This window comes from Rhinoraja longicauda, chromosome 17 (assembly GCF_053455715.1).
Source record: "Rhinoraja longicauda isolate Sanriku21f chromosome 17, sRhiLon1.1, whole genome shotgun sequence".
NCBI lineage: Eukaryota > Metazoa > Chordata > Chondrichthyes > Rajiformes > Arhynchobatidae > Rhinoraja > Rhinoraja longicauda.
This window is the reverse complement of record NC_135969.1, coordinates 920,747-946,123: the sequence shown is the minus strand read 5'-3', so window position 1 is coordinate 946,123 and position 25,377 is coordinate 920,747. Positions and strand designations below refer to the sequence as shown.

The window sequence follows — 25,377 nt, the reverse complement described above, 5'->3', positions numbered from 1 at the left end:
CGGGGCGGTCGAAGCTGCTACGGCTGGAGCTCCCAAAAGCCGGTCGCCAGCCAGGGACCTGCGAGCTCCTGATGTTGCGGTCTGCAGGGCCCACGGCCGAAGCCTCCGAGATGGTAAGTCCAGGCCCTGCGACCGGAGTCTTCGAGGTCGATCCCAGATGGAGGCCGCCGACTCCACGATGTTAGGCCGTAGCGCGAACGGAGATACGACACGGTAAAGGTCGCATCTCCGTTGAGGAGGAGATTTAAAAAAAGGTTTCCCCCAACCCCCCCACCACCCCCCTACATACACAGAATTAAAAATAAAACAAAACGTACATTTAACATCAACATTGACTAAAAAACACAAAAAAAACGGAGAGACTGCCGGTGAGCCGCAGCTGCAGAACACAGCCACAGAACACAGCCACAGAACACAGCCACGCCCCTGGAATATAGGGTCGAATGGCCTCCTCCTGCACCTATTTTCTATGAAGGGCATGTTTCCACGCAGTATCTCTAAAGTCTTCATCAAAACATTGGCAACGCCAAATGGTGTGATGTTGATGGTTAAATGTTGATTGAACTATTATTTTATTTGATGTCCCACCTGGTAATTGGAGCATTGGTGAGTGAAGTTGCATTTGTTGCACCAAGAGACTAGCTGGCCATGTTATCTCTTTTATTAAAATATGAAAATAAGAGAATAAACCCAGGGGATCTTAGAAATTACTTTATCTCTAACTTGACTTAGTTCTAATGAAAGGTTATTTAACTCTGTGTAACTCTGATACTGTCTGACATGCTGAGGACTTTATAAAATAATGCAAAAAATATTTGTGAAACAGACATATATTCTTAGAATTGTTTCAATGTTCCGTACAAAAAGTCATCCTTAGATGAGAATGATAATCTCAAAGCAAATTAAAATGACCATTCACACAACCCCGATCCATACAGTTAGTTATTGCTGTTCCTTGCAGGTAGGTTAAGAAATTGCATCATTCAGATTTTAAATAACCATCAACAGAAGAAACTTCAATTTGACTTGTTCACAAATTCCTAACAAAATTCAGGCTGATTCATCCAGACAAAGAAAAAAAGACAATGGTTTATACTAAAAGAATAAAGATTTTTATTAAGCATTGTAAGTTGCATTCAATAGCCTTCCAGTATTACACCACATCATAATCCATCAACAACCAAGCAACCCAACAGTAGTTCATTCTTGCACAATCCATATGTAGGTAGAACTTCTTTCAACTTACAGAAAAGGTACTATGTAGCTGTTGTGGGCAGGGGAGTTTGGGAGTGGGGGGAGTGGGGCGTTACATTTTATTTCCGTTCACTAATGTGTGATGAAGAGCATCAGAAAAATTATAATGAAATAATAAAGATTTTTGATTCAAAATACATCTGATTTGAAACACTAATGAAACAGCAAAACAATACAAGTATACCTGCTTATACTAAACTCTTGACGGGAAATTTTAAGAACGAGCAATTTGCTGAATTGTCTGCTATGTAGGGGAATATTTTTTTGACAATTAAAGCTTTTCAAGAATTTTGTAGAAAGATCACTTTGCTAATACAAATGCATAAAACAGCAACAGAGAACAATATGAATACAGTAGCAATGAATACACCAGGTTAACATTAATCATTCAGTGGCTAGATAACTTTTGTAGGTTTTAGAATAAATGCAACATAGGTCAATAACCACAAAATTTAAGGTTAGAGCAAGATCAGTTAATGACTAAACATATTTAAACATTTTTTTATAGGACTATGACTAACTGTTTTAAAATTTGCAAATGGGCACAGTACTTGTAGGATGGAAGAAAGACGATAACATGCATAATATTAACTACACACTTCAAAAATTATGAACCATGCAGAAGTTTAGCCGAAGTAGTACTAATGTCTACACTTGATTCAAAAACCACTGATTTCATTGATTCACGGATGCGTGGTAAGAGCTGTCTTATTCACAAAATTCTCAATTGTAAGGTGACGTTTTACTTTTTAAAGGTCGTCTGCATCTTCAATGAATGGTTTCAGTTGTTTCTTGACATGTAATTTGCTTCTTACATATATTCGCTTTTTCTTAAAGATTGCCAAAACCGAAGCTGCGATATTACTTCCTAGTAACTTAACATTGAATTATTTTAGTTTTAAGAATCATTTGCTGACATAACCACACCAAAACTAATGACATTGAAGTAATAGATTTTTTTTTGTGGTTCTGTCCATTTTTAATGAAATTTTAATCTTAAAATAAGCAACTGACACAACACATAAAATCAATTAAGATGGCAAAGTTATGGTGCCAAGTACTGTACTGTATTTTAACCTATTAAAGACTGCCAAATTAAAGCCATATTTGCTTTACCTTCCATAATAAAATGAAACTCATCTCAACCAGTTTGAATGTCTTGTAACATCGTGTCAAATGTGGGAGTCAAATGCTCTTCACTGCATTTTGTAGCATTCGACTGCAACTGGCTAGAAGATTGCTTGTTAAACAGCTGACATCTAAGATGGATCCGAATTTCCAATGTCCTTGTTTCTCTGAGAAGAAAATAATGTATGCGACTGTAGGCCATCCTTTACAAATATTCCTATTCTGTAACCTTCCAAACATCCTTCACCTCCTCAACATAAAACAACAACAACATTACTCTTCCTTGTTCAGGACAGCAGTACCAAGATTTTCATCTCTATTGCAACCGCCATCTGTAATTAGTGCATTTAAGTGAGGAGTTGTATTGCATATTTTAGAGTCATTATTCAAGGCACTTTCAGTTTCATTGGAAGCCCTGACGTCTCCTTTGTCTCCATCCAGCTGGGAAATGGGTTTCCTCTCATCTGAAGCTCCATTTTCAGCAAGAGGGATATCTGAAGAATCTGCTACAAGGCCGGATTGAGTCTTCCCATGTTCCTCTGAATCATGGTTTCCTACATGTACAGGCCCCTTCAATTCTTGAGCAACTTCTTCTGCGGAAGCAGCATAGGCTGGCTGAACCTGTCGTCCAACGGAAAAATAAGCACATAAACCAGAAACATTTCAACTACTTAGTAAAATGTTATAATAAGACAATAACTTTGCCGACAATATATATGTATCTGTGAACTATATTCTGGATAAGATCATGGAATACGTGTTTACGCAGCTCATTGTTATCTGCTCAATAAATTGAGATTTCACCACAGATCTGCACCTTAATCATCACTACCTCACTTGTCTTTCCCACTCCCTTAACACAAAGACCATGTGATTCTAGGCCCATTCCAAAAATCACAAAGACCATATGATTCTAGGCCCATTGTCGGTACTTTTCAAAATGACACTATTTAACGTGACCTCTGTAAGTGATGAAAGAGTTTGGCGTGATGGGACGTGATGACAGACTCATTTCCCTTAAACTTTGCCCCTTTCACCTTAAAGCTATGCCTTCTAGTATTTGGTTTTTCCATCCTGTGAAAAAGGTTCAGACAGTCCACCCTATTTATGCCTCTCATTTTATCTACTCTATCAGGTCTCCCCGCACTCTCTGGCAATCTGGAGAAAACGATCCAAGTCTGTCCAACCTCTCCCTGTAGCTAATACCTCCAAATCCAGGCAACATTCACTTGATGAATATTACCACCTTTTAATGTTTTCATTTTATATTATATATGGGGCACCTTCTTTAAAAATCTATTCTGCCTAGATTTCAGAGAAAGAAAAATAATGGGTAAATCACAGTATATTTTTTTAAATAGGTCAGTTTCTCAACTTAAAAGGCATCTAGGTATGGAGATAGAGAATGGAAATATTGCATTGAGATAGCACGATCATAGATGAGCATGTGTTCGTCAGAAAATAGCCATTGAAATAATAATGTTGGCAAACAGTATATCAGAGTAGAATGTCATCACAATGCTTTGCAATGGTGCAAGATATTCCGTAATGCCTTTCAGGTCATTACTCTTCATGGTTGGGAACCTGGGGTTATACAGATATAATCAGTACGCACAGGGGTAGGCCAGTTGCCCCTTAGTGGATTCATTGGGGGGAGGGGTTATCTAGAATTGTGCTATCTCAATAATATATTTCCATTCTCTCCCCATGTCTATTTATGCCTTTTCAGTAGAGAAATCTACCTATTTTTTAAATGCGTTGGGTGATTTAGCCAGTGTCTTGCCTACTCTGACAGACAATTTCATAAGTTCATCGCCAAAGTAAAGAAACAAATCTCTTGCCCTGTGACTGAGATTATAACCCATGTCTCAGAATGTCAGCTGTGTTCTTGTGCCAGGGTGTTGCACCAACCAACACCAGCATGTTTGTGCACCTCACGGACCAGGGTTAGAATTACATCAGGAAACATTATAAAAGGGGAGAGAAGTGTCATTGGATGCAGAAGATACGGGCTTAGTAAATGAGTGTAGAAGGCGGAGACGTTTTAAATTCTGTAAAAGTGCGAGTTTGTAGGTTAATTGGCCTCTGTGAATTGCCCCTTGTGTAGAGGGAGTGGATGAGATGGTGAGATGGCATAGAACTTGTGTGAGCAGGTGATCGATGGTCGACATGGACTCGATGGGCCAAAGGGCCTGTTTCCATGCTGTGTCTCTAAACTAAACCTGCTGCCCAGCAGACCACGGTTGTTTAGAATTGGTCATAACGCTTCCTCCACCCTGACCTTCAACATGGTGTGCTCAATCCTTTGCTCATTGACTGTGTGGCCAAGCACAACATCAACTTAACCTTTAAATTTACCCACAACACCACTGTGGTCACTTGGATCTCCAACGAGACGAAGTACAAGAAAGTGATTCAGAATCTCGTGTCATGATCTCAGTACAGTATGGTAGCCCATAACGTCAGCAAAGGAAAAGAGTTGCTTATTGACCTCAGGAAACAAACGGTGAACACCAACCACCCTGTCCCCATGAAAGGAGCTGCCGTAGAGATGGTCAACAGTTCAGGTTCCAAGACATCCAGATCACCAGCAACCTAGGTTGTCTCTTCACACTGACCCGGTGATCTGGAAATGCATGAACATGTTTACTTTCTTCAGCGTCTGAGAGTTTAGACATGTTTGAGAATTCTCTCAAACCTCCACAGATACACTATAAAACGTATCCTCATGGGAGTCATCTCAGAACGATAAAGCAACTGCTGTGTTCATGACCACCAGAACCAGCAGAGGATGGTGAACACAGACAGCCCAGTTCATCACAGGCTTGTCATTTCCTTGCATTCGGTTCCTGTTCAGAGTGTTGCATCAGAAAGACTGGAAAACGGCTGTGCCTGCAGGTTTGTCCAGCAGTTAGTGCAGGAAGGAACTGCAGATGCTGATTTAAACCGAAGACAGACACAAAATGCTACAGTAACTCAGCGGGACTGGCAGCATCTATGGAGAGAAGGGATGGGTGATGTTTCAGGTCGAGGCCCTTCTTCAGACTGCCTGAGTTACTCCAGTTTGTGTAGTAATTTCCCTATCTCTGACTATCTCCCTCTCCAACAAGCATACTATTTTGGGTAGTGTTGTGCAGGAGGGGAGTGAGAGAGGAAGGTGGCTTCCCAGGAGCAAATAGCAGCAGCACCACAGCGGGCTCATTGAACAAGGTTGGGCTAGGTCTAAGCGAGCAATGTGATCGGGGCTACAGACAGGCGTTGCTGCGGCTGCAAGACTCCAGGATGCTGTGTTGCCTCCCTGGTGACAGTACGAAGGATGTCTCTGAGTGGGCACATGACATACTGGGGGGTGGGTGAGCAGGTAGAGGCCACAATGATACCAACACACAGGGAAAGAAGGAAGTGAGGTCCTGCAAAGAGAATTTAGGGAGTGAGGGACAAGGTTAAAAAAACAGGACCACCAGGGCTGCAATCTCAGGATTACACCTCGTAGGCATAATGCAGAAAGAAAAGTGCAGGTCAATACGTGGAGCTGGTGCAGGAGGAGATGCGTCAGAGAAAGGCCAGTGAGACTGACTTCGGTGGTTGTAAGATTTTAGAGTCCATTATAAAGGATGAGGTTTTCGAGTACTTAGAAACATATGGTAAAATAGGCCGAAGCATGGTTTTGTAAAGGGGAGATCTTGCTAGATGAATCTGGTGGGATTCTTTGAGGAAGTAAATGGCAGGATAGACAAAGGTTAGTCAGTGGATGTGGTTTACCTGGATTTTCAGAAGGCCTTTGATAAGGTGCCGCATGTGAGGCTGCTAAAGAAGATGAAAGCCCGTGGTATTAGATGGAGGATACTAGTATAGATAGAAGGTTGGCTGAATGGCAGAAGACAAAGGGTGGGAATAAAGGGGGCTTTTTCTGGTTGGCTGCCAGTGACTTTTCACGTTGCATATCAATGATTTGGCTGACGGAATTGAAGGCTTTGTGGCCAGGTTTGCAGATGATATGAAGATAGGTGGAGGGGCTGGTATTGTAGAGAAATCAGGGACTCTGCAGAAGGGCTTGGACAGATCGGGAGAGTGGGCAGAGAAGTAGCAGTTGGAATATAGCAAAGCAAAGTGTGGAGTCATACATTTTGGTAGTAGGAATAAAGACGTAGACTATTTCGAAATGAGAAGATTCAGAAATTGGAGGTGCAAAGAGATTTGGGAATGCTGGTGCAGGATTCCCAAAAAGTTAATTTGCAAGTTGAATCAGTAGTCAGGAATGCAAATGCAATGCATTTATTTCAAGAGGATTCGAATATAAAAACAGGCTCCTAATGCTGAGGCATTATAAGGCGCCGGTCAGACCGCATTTGGAATATTGTGAGCAGTTTTGGGTCCCGTATCTGAGGAAGGATGTGCTGGCATTGGAGAGGGTCCAGAGAAGGTTTACGAGAATGATCCCGGGAATGATTAGGTTAACATACGATGAGCATTTGACAGCACTGGGCATGTACTCACTGGAATTTAGAAGTAGGAGGGGAGACCTCATTGAAACTTACCGAATAGTAAAAGTGCTGGATAGAGTGGATGTGGCAAGGATGCTTCCACTACTGGGAGAGTCTACGACCAGAGGGCACAGGCTCAGAATAAAAGGACGTTCCTTTAGGATGGAAAATAAGGAATTTCTTTGGGCAGAGGGTGGTGAATCTGTGGAATTCATTGGCACAGATGGCTGTGGAGTCCGTCAGTGGATATTTTATCGGCAGAGATGAACAGATTCTTGATTAGTAAAGGTGTCAAGGCTTGTGAGTGATTACAGGTGAATGGGGTTGAGAGGGAAAGATAGATCAGCCATGATTGAATGGCAGAGTAAACTCGATGGGCCGAATGGCCTAATTCTGATCCTATGACTTATGAACTTACATATGGATAATTGGAGGACACCGAGTGCAGGAGTAACTCAGCGGGTCAGACAGCATCTTTGGACAATTTGGATAGGTGGCGCTTTGCGACGGGACCCTTCTTCAGATTGGGAGTTCACTTTGGACTCTTTCAGGGCAAACAGGACCTGCACGAGGAATGATGGTGCACCTGAACTGGAGGGGAACCAAGAGGGTCTCTGGTGCTACTCTGGAGGGTTTAAACTAGAGAGGTAGGTGCACAGGAATGGACGCAGAAGGTCAGCAAGTGGAGGGATTGATGGGAATGTAGAGGTTATAAGTATGTTTGAGAGGAAAAACAGATTAATGTAAATGGTGAAACTGATGGGCTGAGGTGTATATATTTCGAGGATTATAATGGGTAACGCAGATGAACAAGAGTCCGGATTAGCGCATCAAACTATGTAGAGTCACGTGTTTAGTTGTCGGATGTATCGACAACGGAACAATTAAATTCTTACTAGCAACAGCATAACAGGCATGAGAAACAGATATGTTTTTTTTAAATCAATTAATAAATAACCCTAATATTAGTGCAAAAAAAAAAACAAGGTACTTAGTTCAACAAAACTAGTTCGCAGTTGAGGTTAGTGTTGTGGAGCCTGATGATTGTTGGGAAGAAGTTAATCTTGAACCTGGCAGTCATGGTTTTCAGAGTCCTATAACTTCTTCCTGATGCAGAAACAAAGAACTGCAGGTGTTGATTAATACACAAAAGGACAGAACATGTTGGGAGTAACTCGGCTGGTCAGGCAGCATCCCTGGCACACATAGGTGACATTTAAGATGCAGAAGTATCTGAAGAAGGGTCTCAACCTGATCCATGTTCTCCATGGATGCTGCCTGACCCGCTAAGTTACTCCAGCACTAAATGTCCTTGTTTCCTGATGGTAGGAATGAATGAGAGCATAAGCAGGGTGGCATGGTTTTTTGAAGATACTGTCTGCCTTTTTGAGGCATCACCTCCAAAAGATCCCTTCGATGGTGGGGTGGTCAGTACCCATGATCAATGTCCACCACTTTTAGTAATCTCCTTCGCTCCTGGGCATTCGAGTTGCCCAACCAGGCTGTGATGCAACCAGTCAATATGTTCCCTCCTGTACACCTGTAGAGGTTCATTAAAGTATTTATTGACGTACCGAATCTCCCCAATGTTCTAAGGCAGTAGAGTTGTTGATGGGCTTTCTTTGTGATTGCATCAATGTGCTGGGTCCAGGACAGATCTTCAGAGATACGCGCAGTCAGGAAGTTGAAGTTGTTGCCTCCCTCCACCTCCACCTCCACCCCGTTGATTAAGCCGAGTTAGTGGATTGTCGGCTTTCCCCTTCTAAAGTCAACAATCAACTCCTTGGTCTTGCTGCTGTCAAGAACAAGATTATTGTTCTGGCACCATTCAATCACTTTCAATCTTCCTCTGATACACGGACTCATCATTAACCGTGATTCACCCACCAGTGGCGGTATTGGCAGTGAATTGAAAGATTGCATTGGATTGTGTCAGGGTGTGGAGTGAGTACACTGTCACGATGTTGAGCGAGCAGAGCAGGAATGAAGCACGCAGTCCTGAGGCACTCCTGTGTTCATGGATGTCCATGCGGACGTGTTGTTGCCAATAAGTTGCCAACTTGTTGTGTTCGGCAGATAAGCAAGTCGACCATCTAGTTGCATAGGGATGAAGTGACACCCAGTTCCCTGAGTTTGATAACGCTTGGAGTGGATGATGGCGTTAAATGCCGAGCTGCAGTCGTTGAACAACAGCCTGACGTATGTGTTCAAATGGTCCAGTGCAGAGTGGAGAAGCAGTAAGATTGCGTCCCCAGGCAGATTGTGGTGGGCGCAGGTCCTGGCGAAGGTTGAAGCTGATATGAAGCATAACCAAAGCACCATCACTGTGTACCAAGGTCATAACCATTACAGAGACAGTTGTAAAAGGGACAGGCTGCTCAATGTTCTAGGGTTTTCATGTAGCAGATGCGATAGAGAGGGAGGTTAAAGAGGTGGAGGAATTGCATTACTAATGAGGGAGAATGATAGGAGCACGAGGATAGGAAAAGCTGAAAAGATCATCGTCTGAGATAACTCGACACAATGACGATGATGATTTACAATAACAATGTAAACGATGTGAAGCGATGGAACTCAGCGGGTCAGGCGGCATCTCTGGACAACATAAATAGGTGACCTTTCGGGTTGGCAGAAGGGTCCAGCACTTTGTGTCATCCTCTGAGAAAATATGGGCAGAGTTCAAAATAAGAAAGGTGCAATCACTCATTTACATGCTGTGTCAGCACCAGATTTGGAAAAGATTTGACTCAGGAATATATAGCAGTGATTATGAGCCACATCCATGCCAACCAAGATGACCCATCTCAGCCAGTCTCATTTGCCCACATTCGGTTCATATCCCTCTAAACCTTTCCTATCCTGTTAGTGTCTTTTAAATGCTGTTCTCATATATGCCTCACAACCTCGTCCTGCAGCTTGTCTACTCAGCACCCTCTGAGTGAAGCAACTGCCCCTGAGGTTCCTACTTCATCTTGCCCCTCTCACCTTAATCCAAAGACCTCTGGTTCTTGATTTCCCTACCCTGGATAAAAGACTGTGCATTCACACTTTCTATTCCCCTCATGATCATATACGCCTCTGGAGCATCATCACTCAGGCTCCTGCGCTCCAAGGAATAAAGGTCCAAGCCTGCCTAACCCATTCCTGTAGCTCCGGCCCTCGAGCCCTGGCAACATCCTTGTAAATCTTCTCTGCACTCTTTCCAGCTTAGGACACCTGGCATGCTTTATTGTCAGCGATACAACAGTACCCTCAACAGTTTATGTTCCATGGGATGTGATGTTATTAAGTTTTCCATCAATGGCAATATGCTTAATTCTAACAAAAGGAATAGCAACATGTTCTTGTGGCTCACCCCCTGATTCCTGACGTTCCAGACAGCAGCACTTTTAGTGTGGTACTTGGGTCCTCTGCTGAAGCGGCTCGCAGCTGGGCTGGATATGATTCCTCTTGCACGTCTTTTAAAAAAAGGCATAACCTTTAGCTGCATGAAATACATTTAACAGGAGCAGACTAAAACAATGGGAGAGTATCACATAGTGTGATATCTTGAGCTCAGACACAGAATAACAAGTTAACTCACTGCTGACCGGAAACATGACTGCACAGCTGTACTGTGGTTTATTCAATCATTTACAATCCTCCAACCAAAGGTGGCGCTATTACAGCTCCTTCCACCCTAATACAAAAAATTTCCTTGTGGACATTTTGTTTTGAATATAACCAACGGTAGGAAATTATTACAATTTTGTCTGATAGTTTACTTTTATATAACCTGAATAAAATGAGGGCATCATGGATATATGTTGCATATACAATGATATGTGCATTTCAGGAAATAACTTCACAAATTTAACCTAACCACTGGGTTTCTCCTTCTTTCTGGATATCTTCCCTGACCAAACGTTTCTGACTGTTTAGAACCACTTGGACTCATTTTTAATCAAGTCAAACCTTCCTTTTGACCTACATTCATAGATTCCAGTCCATCAGTCAATTTTGTTTGACTGTCAACCCCACTTGAACCTCCATTTTCAGGCTGATTCAAACTCTCACTAACTTGTGTACCTTCTTGTACCATTTCTGGTTCATCTAGTATCTGTACTTGAGTGGTAACCCAATTATCTGACTCGTCTAATTGGTCTGATTTCAACCCTGTCTGTGCTTGCATAGGCATGGTCAATGTGAACTTTTCTCACCTTTCCACTTCCAAACATCTTGACCAAGTATGTCCGTGGTCCGCACTTTCTCACTACTCTTCCAGGTAACCACTTCACCCACTTGTGATGATGGTTTTTCACCTTTACCTTCTGATTCAACTCAACACTCCTTTCCTTTACTCTACTTCCATCATGATATGCTTTTTGTTTCTCCTGTTTCTCTTCTACTGTTTGAGCCAAGTTTGGTTTCAACAGTGAAAACCTTGATCTGGGTTTTCTTTTCAAGAACAGTTCAGCTGGTGTTTGACCAGTAGTGGTGTGAGGTGTGTTTTGATAAGTAATCAGAAAGTTAGCCAGTTTGTAAAACAAAGACAACTGTCTTTTCTTTGGATTTGGATCCAGCAGTTGTTTGACTAATGCACGCTTCACAATTTGCACTGTGCGTTCTGCTGCTCCATTGGACGTGGGATGGTATGGAGCTACTCTAGTGTGTTTTACAGCATTCCCTTTCATGAATTGTGCAAACTCTTGTGAACAGAATTGTGGTCCGTTATCAGACACAATTTCCTCTGGAAATCCATAGGACGCAAACAACCCTCACAAAATGTCTATCGTTTTGCTGGATGTCGTTTTTTTCATCGAAAACACCTCAACCCACTTGGAGTGACTATCAATCACAATGAACAATTGTTGTCCATCTAACTCTGCAAAGTCAATGTGTAATCTTTGCCACACTCTAACCGGCCATTTCCATGGCTGTAGCGGTACTGTGGGTTGGTTCTTTCCAACTGCTTGACATGTGCTACACTCTTTCACCCTTTGTTCTATGTCCTTATCTAGACCAGGCCACCATAGATAGTTTCTAGCTAGACTCTTTGTTAGACACATTCACAAATGCTGATCATGAAGATCTTCTAGCAATTTTACTCCATATTTTTCAGGTATTACAACTCTCGCTCCCCACATGACACAACCTTGGTCAACTGAGAGTTCATTCCTACGTACAAAGAATGGTTTCAATTCTGCCTCTGAATTCGGCAATTTGTTTGGCCATCCATTTGTAATATATTCTTGCACTCTTGACAAAAATCTGTCAATGTGAGTAGCCTTCCGAATGTCCCCTGATGTGGTAGGTAACTCATCTACATGAGTGAAGTAAAACAAGTCCTCTCTGTTTGGGGTAACCTCCGATTCCAAAGGTAATCTAGACATGGCATCAGCATTGCTGTGCTCTGCTGCCTTACGATACTGAATATTATACTGGTATGCAGACAATATCAATGCCCATCTTTGCATTCTGGCTGCTGCCAGAGTTGGTATGTGTGCTTTTGGATTTAGGATCACTGTCAATGGCTGGTGATCTGTCTCGATTACAAACCTTCTACCATACAAGTATTTGTGAAACCTTCCAACGGCAAAAATCAATGCAAGAGCCTCTCGCTCTATTTGTGCATAATTTCTCTCACTGGCATTGAGTGTTCTAGACGCAAATGCTATTGGCCTTTCCTCTCCATTTTCTAACCCATGAGAGATCACAGCACCAACACCATATGGTGAAGCATCACATGCTAACTTCATTGGCTTATTGACATCGTAATGAACAAGCATTGAACTCTGTCAACTGAGCTTTACATGACTTGAAAGCTTGATCACATTTACGTGTCCACTTCCATGGTACCTTTTCTCATAAGCTCATTCAAGGGATGTAAACAGGTGGACAGATTTGGCATAAACTTCCCATAATAAAGCACTAATCCTAAAAAGGATCGGATCTCAGATATGTTTCTGGGAGTGGGCGCATTCTTGATCGCATCAACTTTACCCTTGGTGGGGTGTAGACCATCCTTGTCTATCTTATGACCCAAGTACTCTACCGAGTTCTGAAAGAACTCACACTTCTGTGCCTTCACTCTTACACTGTGTGTTTCAAGTCGTTTGAGTACCACTTCCAACCTTTCATCATGTGTCTGCCTGTCAGGGGCTGAGATGAGGATGTCATCCAAGTAACACACCACACCTTCAATTCCCTCTAGAATTTGTGTCATTACCCCTTGAAAAATCCCTGGGGCTGATGATATACCAAATGGAAGCCTATTGAACTGAAACAATCCCTAATGCGTGATAATAGTTAGCTTGGATTTAGATTCGTCATCTACACCCAACTGCAAGTAGGCATTTGTCAAGTCCATTTTTGTGAAGACTTGGCCGCCTGTGAGGGTGCTAAACAAATCCTCTGCTGTTGGTAGGGTATCTGGTCTGCTATCTTCCAGTACCTGGTTTATGGTCACCTTATAATCCCCACAAAGTCTAACACTACAGGTACAACTAAACCTAGACTATTACAATGATTGAATAAACCACAGTACAGCTGGGCAGTCATGTGACTGCCCAGCTGTACTGTGGTTTATTCAATCATTTACAATCCTCCAACCAAAGGTGGCGCTATTAGCTACAAAAGTAGTGATGCTGGCGCTGTGTCTGTGGCTGCGACTCGCCTGCAGGCTGCTGTATCTCTTCCTTCTTTGCCTTATTGTTAATGTTAGATGTAATAGTCTAGGTTTAGTTGTGTATTACGTGGGGGTGGTGGGGAAACGTTTTAATCTCTTTCTTTGACGGAGATGCGACTTTTTTCCCGTGTTGTATCTCCGTTGGCGCTGCAGCCTAACATCGAGGAGCTGGGCGGCCTCCAGCTGGGATCGACCGCGAGGGCTCCGGTCGCAGAGAGCCTGTGCACTCGCGGAGCCGGCTGACGTTCGTAGGCGCTGTGATTGCGGCTGCGACTCGACTCTCGGAGGCTTGGGCCGTGGGCCCTGCGGTCTGTAACCAGGGAGCTCGCAGGTCCCTGGTTGGCGACCGACTTTTCGGGAGCTCCAGCCACAGCAGCTTCGATCGCACCGAATCGTGAGGCATGAATCGCCCCGTTCGCAGGACCTTTCACCGCCCGGCGCGGCTCGGCCGCAGGATCTCCCATCGCCCAGTGGGGGCTTCAACATCGGGAGCCTCGATCGCCTCGAATGTCTTTACCATATAGTCATAACAATAAAAAAGCAAACATAACACACAATTACATGAATTTAACATAAACATCCACAGTGAGGAGGTGCCTGCAGGAGAGTCACTGTGATGGATCTTTATGTTCAATTCATGTAATTGTGTGTTATGTTTGCTTTTTTATTGTTATGTCTGTATGGTAAAGAAATTTCATTCAATTTAATTTTGAATGACTAATAAATTCAATTCAATTCAAGTACTATCACAATATTTTTTTTTAAATTGAAGGTTTGTTAAATACTTGTACGATATACAGTTATATAGTAGATTATAGTAGTCCCGATAGTCCAGGTAAATGGAATATACTGCACTTTAGGTTGATCGTTTTTCCCTCGATATCCATTTTTTATTTTACAGAGATCAGTTTTCAGACACTGATAAGCACTTGAATAGCTTTGGATGCAAAGATCTCAATGCAGAATAAATTTGCAATTCTTGATTACAATGCAGACAGTATATGTTTCACACTGCTTGTTAAGTTAAATAATTGTATCAAGTATCTAGCACTATACAGCTGAACAATTGCACAGGAACTGCAACAAAGGAAATAATAACAGGTTCCTCTCAAACTGGCTTGCACCACAACTGATCAGGCAGCATCTCGGGAGAGAAGAAATGGGTGACGTTTTGGGACTTTGCCCCGCCACCTCCCCTGACATCAGTCTGAAGAAGAGTATCGGCCCATTCCTTCCCTCCCGAGATGCTGTCTGACCCGCTGAGTTACTCCAGCATTTTGTGTCTACCTTTGTTGTACCATTTCAAGCCAGCTTGCAATTATTGTGGCTACAATAGGTGCCCAAAGCTATTGCGATGGTTACGACTTGCCAGACAACTAATGGAACAAAGAAAACAGGCTACTCCCTTCCACAACTCTGCACTGAAGGAAATGGCAAAAGAGAGGCATGGCTGAATCTGCTGGTCATGGATGTAACTGTCAGTACAAACCACTTTTTCCCCAAGAGGTTTGTAGATTTGCCGAACCCCATGCACAGTTCACCTCCCAACCAGCCTCTCACCAGCAAAGAGATCGGCATATTGGTTAAAGCTTAATCTTTTGGACCGTGCTTTGAAAGGCAGACACAATGCACCTGGGGCCTTGAGTGAAACGATTACTGAAGAAATGCCACTGCAGCAAGGAATGGGGTCTCTCGGCGATTGACAAGAACCCATTCCCTCATACAACCCGTGTAAGCAAAGTCATGTCACCAAGGGTTAAAAAGTCAATCATCTGAAAGGAATGAGTATTATATCAAAACACACATCGCCAATTCATGGTCTTCCTCAACAACCCCACATCCTGCCATGCTAATACTTGACAAATGTCTGACTGCCAAATGAAGTCGGGGATTCAGCGAGTTCATCCAGCATCAAGGAGAGCAACTAATTATGGGTGGATTCACAATTGGACAGTGGGCCAGGTGATTCTACCTGACCGTCAAAATGCAGTGGAAGCAGCTAGCCATGCCAGTTAACGTGAAGGATATTGTCATGTGGACAGCAGTTTAATGGCACTGCACAACTGGGGAAGGTTAATCCAGATGCCATATCCTAAACATTAGTAACCAGCGATATCTTGCAGTGCACCACCACAATCACACAAACCTCGCCAATCATGCAAATTATTTAGCTTCACCTCGTCTTCCCAAGCACTGTTACAAAGACAATTGGCCATTTCATCAAGACAGCCACATTACCTAACGACATTGTAAAATACAAACATATTTCTTTCCAAGTTAAGACAGCAGCCAGAAAAACTTGGTACCTTGGTATATGGTACCTTTTGTATAACTTTCAGAACATTCCAGTACATTTTGGAAAGTCACTATTGTTACGATGTATGTAGTGTCATTTGCATGCAGCAGATTCCTATTAACAGCAAAGTAAAAAATGACCTAATAATCTTCTAGCAATGAAGATCTACAAGTAACTACTGGATACCAGGATACCAATCCTGCTCTTCAAAACAGTGTTATAAAAATCTTTAATGACAGTACAAAACTTGAATTCATTGTGCCAATGCAACATCAGTCAACAACATGGAAAATAACACGCCGTGTTACTGGCAGGAACCTCCATGACCATAGCTCCAGTGAGGTTATGGCCAGGTGCAGCTCAGAAGGACTGCAGATGAATCTACCCACGTACCTAATCTTGGAGTAGGCCATTCGGCCCCTCGCGCCATCACCGCCATTCACTGTAATCATGGCTGATCATCCACAATCAGTACCCCGTTCCTGCCTTCTCCCCATATCCCTTGACTCCGCTATCTTTAAGAGCTCTATCTAACTCTCGCTTGAAAGCATCCAGGGAATTGGGCTCCACTGCCTTCTGAGGCAGAGCATTCCACAGATTCACAACTCTCTGGGTGAAAAAGTTTTTCCTCATCTCTGTTCTAAATAGCCTACCCCTTATTCTAAAATTGTGACCCCTGGTTCTGGGCTCCCCCAACATCGGGAACATGTTTTGACTCTAACGTGTCCAATCCCTTAATAATCTTATATGTTTCAATAAGAACCCCTCTCATCCTTCTAAATTCCAGTGTATACAAGCCCAGTCGCTCCATTCGTTCGACATATGACAGTCCCGCCATCCCGGGAATTAACCTAGTAAACCTACGCTGCACGCCCTCAATAGCAAGAATGTCCTTCCTTAAATTTAGAGACCAAAACTGCACACAGTTCTCCAGGTGTGGTCTCACTAGAGCCCTGTACAACTGCAGAAGGACCCCTTTGCTCCTATACTCAACTCCTCTTGTTATGAAGGCCAACATGCCATTAGCTTTCTTCACTGCCTGCTGTACCTGCATGCTTACTTTCAGTGACTGATGAACAAGGACACCCAGATCTCTTTGTACTTCCCCTTTTCCTAACTTGACACCATTCAGATAATAATCTGCCTTCCTGTTCTTGCCATCAAAGTGGATAACCTCACAGGTTATCCACTGTGGTGGCAAGAACAGGAAGGCAGATTACTGAGAGGTGCATCATGGAGCAGCTTCCCAGTCTGCCGTAATCCATTGGGATTGCCTACTGTCACAACAGCTCCAAGGCACATTTCCCTGGCCCCACACTCATCATTGGAACACCGAGGTATAACAAGGACATTCAAGTCAATAAACTATAGCTCCCCCTTCAACACCATAATCCCAACCTACCTCATTTCCAAACATCAGCACCCCCCACTGTCACCGGATCCTTGACTTCCTGACCTATCGACCACAATCAATGAGGATACGTGACAAAAGATCTTTCACAATAATTCTCATCACTGGTGCATTCTCAGTCCCTAACTATACGTTCTAGGCCCTCACTGCAGTCAAATTCTGCTCCAACTTCATTTGCAAGTTTGCAGATGACACCAGTCTAGTGGGCCAGATTGCCAACAATGACAAGGGAGTAATGGAAGAAGATAGAGAGCTTTGTAACTTGGTGTCACGACGACAACAACCTCGGCTCCAATGTCATCAGATGAACGAGCTAATCCTTGGCCTCAGGAAATGAGCTGGAGTACAATTAGCATCATTGGTGCTTAAATGGAAATGATCAAGAGCTTCAAGTTCCTAAGCACTTGATATATAGTATCTCCAATAATTTGTCTTGGAGCTACAGCCAAGAAAGCACACCAACACCTCTATTTCCTGAGAAGTCTAAGGAAGTTCGACATGTCGCCAATGATTCTTACCAACCTTTACAGATGCACTAGCGTAGGTGAGGCATGTTAGTCGGCATGGGCGAGTTGGGCCGAAGAGCATGATTCCACACTGTATGACACTATGATATGGAAGCAGGCCCTTGGTCCAACGTGCCCTGCTCACTAAGATGCTCCATCTACGCCAGTCCCACCTGTCTATGTTTAGTCCATATCATCCTAACCCTTTCCTACCAGTGTATCTGTCAAAATGTTTTTTAGATGTTGCCTCAACTACCTCCTCTGGCAGCTCGTTCCATATACCCACCACTCTCTGTGCGCAAAACGTGCCCCACCGACTCCTGTTACATTTTGCCGCAGGGACCTCAAACCCTTGTCCTCCGGTTGTTGCTTCCCCTTCTCCGGGAAAATTATGCTGTGCATTCAATTGATACTATTCATACTATTGGGATGCATCACAATTTAGTTTGGCAACAGTTCTGTCCAAGCCCGCAAAAAGTTGCAGAGATTGTAGGTGCGGCCAAGTTCATCACACAGACCAGTTGTCCCACTATCGACTCCATCTATTGCTTCATGCTGCTTTGGGAAGGCAGCCAACATAAGCAACCCGGTCAATCATTTTTCACCCTGGTCATTCCCTCTTCTCCACTCTAATGTCAGGCAGAAGATACAAAAGCTTGAAAGCTCATACCACAAGAGTCAATAATGAATTTGGCCCACTACTAGCAGAACAGTCCTGCCGTAAGATAGAGTGCAGTCCTGATCTTCCAACCTATGTCATTGCAGACCATGTGCACTTTTCCGCTGTAACTGTAGATTTATATTGTTGTTGCACTATATTCTGCACTCTGGTATTTGTCTCTTCGTACCACTTGTGTATGGCTTGACTGTATACTTGTATTGTCTCTTCGTACCACTTGTGTATGGCTTGACTGTATACTTGTATAGTAAGAATTGACTGAGTAGGACCCAAATGTCCAACACCACTCCGGAACAGCTTCATCCCCAGGGCCATAGCTGCTATGAACCGGTCCTGCTGAGCCGGATGGTCACATCGCACAATGAACCGGCACAGATCTACTTGCACTTTATTCTGTTGTAAAACTGTTACAATTTGTTTCATTGGGTTGTTTAAATTAATACTGACTAGCTAATTAGTGTATTGCATCGTATGGGAGGCGCATTCCCTATCTCGTTGTACCCCTGTACAATGACAATAAAGATATATTGTATTGTATGAAATACTTTTAATGTACGTCATATGGCAGTGCCCCCCACCTTGCATGCCGGCCTGGTCCCTATCACTGAGGCAACCAAACGGAGATGAGAGGGAGGGGTAGAGGAGGGGGTGGGTTAGGGAGAGAAGACTGAGCTACTGGGAGAAACCCAAAACCACCAGCACCACCGTGTGCACGACTAAGCTGCCGAAAAAAGCCCAGACAGACAACACCGCTGAGGCCAAGACTGAGTGGCCGGGGCAAGCCTGAGATCACCAGGTGCCACTTACCTGCCACAGATAATGAGGGACTATGCCCACACACAAAGACTGAGCCAGCAAGATAAGCCTGAGACTGCCAGTGCCTCCACTTCTAGCCCAAAGCTGAGCAGTCAGGCCAGGCCTAAGACTGCCAGCACCTCCTCTCAAGACAATGGTGAACTACACGGAGAAGCCTGAGATCGCCGAACCTCCTCCTTTGAGACCAGTACTGGGCTGCCGGGACAAGTCCAGAACTGAGCTGCCGGGACAAGCCTGAGATCGCCAGCTCCCCTCACAGAGCCCTGACGACATCACCACCATGTGCACCTAGACTTTCCTGTCAATCTAAATAAATCATACAATAGACACAAAATGCTGGAGTAACTCAGCGGGACAGGCAGCATCTGCGGAGAGAAGGAATGGGTGACGTTTTGGGTCGAGACCCTTCTTCAGACTGAAAGTCATGGGAAAGGGAAACTAAAGATATAGACGATGATGTTGAGAGATATTGAACAAATGAATGAAAGATATGCAAAAAAGCCACAGCGATAAAGGAAATAGGTGTAGTGAGGTGATAATAAATTGCTGGTGTGACGTGGGTGGGGGAGGGATGGAGAGAGATGGAATGCAGGGGTTTCTTGAAGTTAGTGAGATCAATTTTCATACCAAGTGCCAAAAGAGTTCACAAAATGGCTTTGGTGAGTCTGATTAAACAAAGTCCAAAAGGTTTTTATACCTATATTAAAAATAAGAATGTAACCAGGGAAAAGGTAGGATCGCTCAAGGATCAAAAAGGGAATTTGTGCTTGGAGCCTGGGGAGGTAGGTGAGATACAGAACATGAACTTTGCATCTGTTTTCACTGAGGAGAAGGACATGGAGGACAGTGAGATCAGTGTGGAGAATACTAATATGCAAGGGCAATTTAAGATTAAGGAGGAGGAGGTATTGGGAATCGTGAAGAGCATAGATACATAGACAATAGGTGCAGGAGGAGGCCATTCGGCCCTTCGAACCAGCACCGCCATTCAATGTGATCATGGCAGATCATCCACAATCAGTACCCCATTCCTGCCTTCTCCCCATACCCTTGATTCCGCTAGCCCTAAGAGCTCTATCTAACTCTCTTTTGAATGACGGTGGATAAATCCTCAGGACCAGATGGGATTTATCCCAGATTATTAAGAGAGGTAAAGAAGATGATTGCATGAGCCTTAACGAAGATTTGCACATTGATGCAATAATAAAGGAGGCCCATAAACATCTCAGCTTCGTTAGAAGATTGGAGAGATTGGGTCTGGCGATAAATACTCTCTTGAACTTTCATAGATGTACTGTAGAGGGAATATTGACTGGTTGCATCATGACTTGGTTCGGCAACTTGAACGTCCGGGAACAAAGAAGATTGCAAAAAGTGGTGAACACTGCCCAGTCCATCAAGGGTACTGTTCTCCCACCATCGAAGGGATCTACAGGAGTTGCTGCCTCAAAAGGGCAGCCAGCATCATCAGTGACCCTGGCCACACTCTCATTTTACTCCTGCCATCAGCACCAAGGTACAGGAGCCCCAAAACTGTAACATCCAGGTTTTGGAGCAGCTTCTTCCCAACAACCATCAGGCTATTAAACACCACAACCACCAAATAAGCTCCAAACTACACAGACTTGGAGACATTATTTTTACCTTTGCACTATTCTGTGCCCCGCAGTTCTGCTTTCCCTTTCCCTCCCGCCAAACGCAAAAAGGACAGAGTTCTCCGGGTCCTCATCTTTCACACCACCAGCCGCCGCATCCAACATATCATCTTCCAACATCACCGTCACCTTCAAAGTGATCTCATCACCAATCACATCTTCCCATCCCCACCCCTCTCCGCCTTCTGCAGACAACGCTCCCTCTGCAATTCCTTGGTTCACCCAACCCTCTCCACCCAAACCACCCCCTCCCCAGGTACTTTGCCCTGCAACCGCAGGGGATGGATCACCTGTACCTCCCCCATCGACTCTATCCAGGGATCCCGACAGTCCTTCCAGGTGTGACATAGGTTCACATGTACCTCCATTAACCTCATCTGCTGCATCCATTGTTCCCCATGTGGGCTCCTGTGCATCGGTGAGACCAAACATACACTGGGCGACCTTTTTGCTGAACACACACACATCTGCCAAGGCCTATTGGATCTCCTGTTAGCTAACCATTTTAACTCCCCTTCCCATTCCCATACTGTCTTGTGCCTCCTCCATTGCCAGAGTGAGGCCACATGCAAATTGGAGAAACAACACCACATATTTGGCTTACAAACATTGAATTCTCTCATTTTAGGTAACTTCTACATACACTCCTCTCCTCCTGCCCTTGGTAGGTGCTTCGAACTCATTGCTTGGAGTGATGGTGGAGTAGATGAAAGAGTGGCATTTAAGAAGGTTTTAGACAGGCTCATTAAAATACAGGGAATACATTACATACAGGCAAAGGAGTTTAGATAAGCTTGAGGTCATGTTCAGTATGGACACTAGTCATATAATCATACAGTACAGAAACGGGCCTTTTGGCCTGACTGCCCATGCTGACCACGATGCTCCATTTAGTCCCATGTGCCTGTGTTCGGCCCATATCCCTCTAAACCTTTCCTATCCATGTATCTGTCAAAATTATAAAATGTTGTTATAATGCCTGCATCAACTACCTCCTCTGGCACCTCGTTCCATATACCCACCCTCTGTGAAAAAGATGCCCCTTAGATTCCTATTAAATATTTCCCATCTCACAATAAACTTATGTCCTCCGGTTCTTGATTCCCCTACTCTGACTAAAAGATTGTGCATTCACCCTATCTATTCTCCTCACCCTATCTATACACCTCTATTAGATCACCTCTCAACCTCCTTCACTCCAAGGAAAATACTCCGAGCCTGCCCAACCTCTCCCTATAACCAGCCCCTCCAGTCCTTACCAAATTGTCGCAAATCCTCACTGCACTCTTTCCAGCTTAATAACCCTTCCAATAGCAGGATGACCAAACCAGAACACAATACTCCAAATGCAGCTTCACCAGCATCTTGTACAACTTTAACATATCATCCTAACCACTACACTCAATTCTTTGACTGATGATGGCCAATGTACCTTCTTGATCACCCTAAATACATGTGATGCCACTTTCAAGGAACTATGTTCCTGCACCCCTAGATCCCTCTACTCTACAACACTCCCCAAAGCCCTTCAGTGCATTTCCTGTCCTGGTTTGACTTCCCAAAATGCAACACCTCGTACTTATTTGCATTAATCTTCAGTGACCATTCCTCAGCCCACTGCCCAACTGATGAAGATTCTGGTGTAATTTTTGATAACTATCTTCGCTATCTACAATACCTCGCACTTTAGTGTAATCTGGACACTTACTAATCATGCCTTCTATGTTCTCATCCAAATCGTTGGTATAAAAAACACAAATGGCAATGGGGCCAGCACAGATTCTTGAGACACAAAACTAGTCACAGGCCTCCAGTCCAACAAACAACCTTCCACTATCACCCTCTGGTTCCTTCCCTGAAACCAGTTTTCTATCCAGCCTGCTAGCTCTCCCTGGATTCCCAGCAACCTAACCTTCCAGAGCAGCCTTGTCAAAGGCTTTGCTGGTCCATATAGACAAAACCTATGGCTTTGCCCTAATCTTCCTTTTTAGCCACTTTGTCACAAAACTCCATGATCTCCCACATACAAAACCATGCTGACTATCCCTAATCAGCCTGCCAATCCAAATGCGTATATATTTTATCACTCAGAATCCTCTGCAATAACTTGCCTACTACAGATGTTAGGCTCACTGGTCTATGGTTCCCAGGCCACCCTCCAGTCTTGTGGCATCCCACCCGTGTCTGTCGATGATTCATATATCTCTAGCCAGGACACCTGCAATTTCTTCTCTAGCTTCCCAGAGCTCAGATATATCCGATCAGGCCCGGGAGATTTATCTACCTTCATAAGCGTGAGGACGTTGAGCACCTTCTCGACTGTAATCATGGCCCATAGAGCGTGCTCCAATGCTGCACTGATCCTTGGTCTACATCCATTACTTGAACTCTGCCCAGTTTCTTAGAAATAGAGCAAGTTCAACCTCATTGTGCAGTGAAATCCACGATGTTTTGTTTGCTTTTACTTTGATTCAGTTAAATGCTTTGAGTCATGAATTTAAACTGTGCAGGACTATTGAGTGGACTCTGTTACATCTCTCGTGGTCAACATACCCTCTGGCTGGGCCCCCCACAGAAACAACTTGAAGAGGGAAGGCCGTTCTGCCGCGGCCACGCCTGCTGCCAGCCCACTGGCCCACAACGGTCCCGGCAATCTCCAGCTTTCCCCCTTGAGAGGGCATTGGCTGGACACCTGCAAATGGAAATGGGGGTGATTAACGTGCATAGTATACTTTAGTAGATCAAAATGAGGATGGAAAATATAAAACTGTATCGACAAACCTTTGATAAACTGGTCAAAGAATTACCAAAGTGAAAAGAAAATGCCTGGAGGTCAAAATATAGAAAATTAATGGCCATGCTCTGCAAGTATAAATTCAAAAATTGCATAAATTACTACATCTTAAGTATCCTTTCACACTGCTGCGGAACCTTATACTGACACAGTTGGCACTGTTACCAATAGACTTGGCCTTCTCAATTTCATTGCCTATAATGAAGATGGATTATCACTAACCAGATCATTTACCATCTGGAAACAGTAATTTAAATGGCTTCTAATTTCTCAAAACTGATTTAAAACCAGTCATTCTTCCAGCTTTGATTGTCCCCAAAAAGCAGCGACATGGTCGTTTTTTGGAAAAAAAACTTGAAAAGCTGAAGCCTTATTAAGAATAAACTACTGCGTGATTCTTGTGCTTTCTAAAGATTGATGGGTGCAACAACAGAGAGACAATGACCATATCCGGGCCGACCATTTGGCCCATCCACATTAATCACATCGGCCTGCATTAGCTCCATATTTAAGTGTCATTGAGTCGTACATCTTAGAAACAGGCCCTTCAGTCCAACACGCCGGCCAACATGCCCCAGCTACTCTAAAGGGTCTCGACCCAAAACATCACCCGTTCCTTCTCTCCAGAGATGCTGCCTGTCCCGCTGAGTTACTCCAGCATTTAGTGTCTATCCCCCTCTACACTAGTCCCACCTGCCTGAGTTTGGCCCAATAGCTTTCTAAACCTACCCTTTGCATGTACCTGACCAAATGTCTTTTAAAGTGCATGGCTAAATGTTAAACATAGCGAATGTATTTGATTCCATCACTTTCTTGGGGAGTGCGTTCCAGATATGAATCACTCTATGTGCATGCACCTTTCCCCTCAAATCTCTTACCTCTCACTGTAAACTTATGCTTTCTTGTTTTTTCATGCCCTACCATGGGGAAAAAAGATTCTGACTATCTACCCTATCGATGCCTCTCACTATCGTATATACTGCTATCTAGTTATCCCTCAGCCTCCTTCGCTCCAGATACAGTAAATCCAGCCAATGCAAACACTCCCCAGAAATAAGGTCCACCAATCCAGGAAATCCTCCACTGTATTCACCATATATTGCCTACAGTGTGATAGCCAGAACTGCACAGAACACTTAAGTATGGTCTAACCATTATTTTGAATTGCCCCTATTTGTATACTCTATACCCAATTTATAAAGGCAAGCTTTCCACATGCCTTCATCATTAGCCTATGAGGGTGGCACATTAGATCTGCTGCTTCACAGCATCAGAGACCCAGGTTCGACCTTGACCTTGGGTGCTGTCTGCGCGGAATTGCAGGCTCTCCCTCCAAGTGCTGCAGTTTCCTCCCACATCTCAAAGATGTGCAGGTCTGGAAGGCAATTCGCCTTTGTAAATTGGGTATAGAGTATAAGGAATGGGGAATAGGGAATAGAGTATAGGGAATAGTGTCTAGGGAATGGATGTGAAAAGTGGTCAAACCCAGAACCATCGATGGTTGGCATGGACTCGGCAAGCTGAAGGGCTTGTTTCCATGCTGAATCTTTTAATCTATCTATCTATCAGTGTTGCTGCTTTCAGGAAACTATGGATTTGAACCCACGGTCCCTCTTTTCATCAACAATCTTTGGCCCCCTACCATTTACTGTATATGTTCTAACTTCTTTTAACTCTTTCATCACTC

The 25,377-nt window shown here is 43.8% G+C and overlaps 1 protein-coding gene across 1 annotated transcript in view; it reads right to left on the bottom strand.

Annotated features, from left to right (window-relative positions):
• Nucleotides 1-1,126: 1,126 nt before the first annotated feature.
• LOC144601679 (constitutive coactivator of PPAR-gamma-like protein 1 homolog) overlaps nucleotides 1,127-25,377 on the bottom strand; it is a 162,133-nt gene continuing 137,882 nt past the window's right edge. The window contains exons 15-17 of the mRNA XM_078413918.1: nucleotides 23,450-23,588; nucleotides 10,222-10,324; nucleotides 1,127-3,003 (exon numbers count right to left, since the gene is read on the bottom strand). Of these exons, the coding sequence (XP_078270044.1) occupies nucleotides 2,656-3,003; nucleotides 10,222-10,324; nucleotides 23,450-23,588 (590 nt within the window). The 3' untranslated portion in view covers nucleotides 1,127-2,655. The remainder of the gene's footprint in view (nucleotides 3,004-10,221; nucleotides 10,325-23,449; nucleotides 23,589-25,377) is intronic.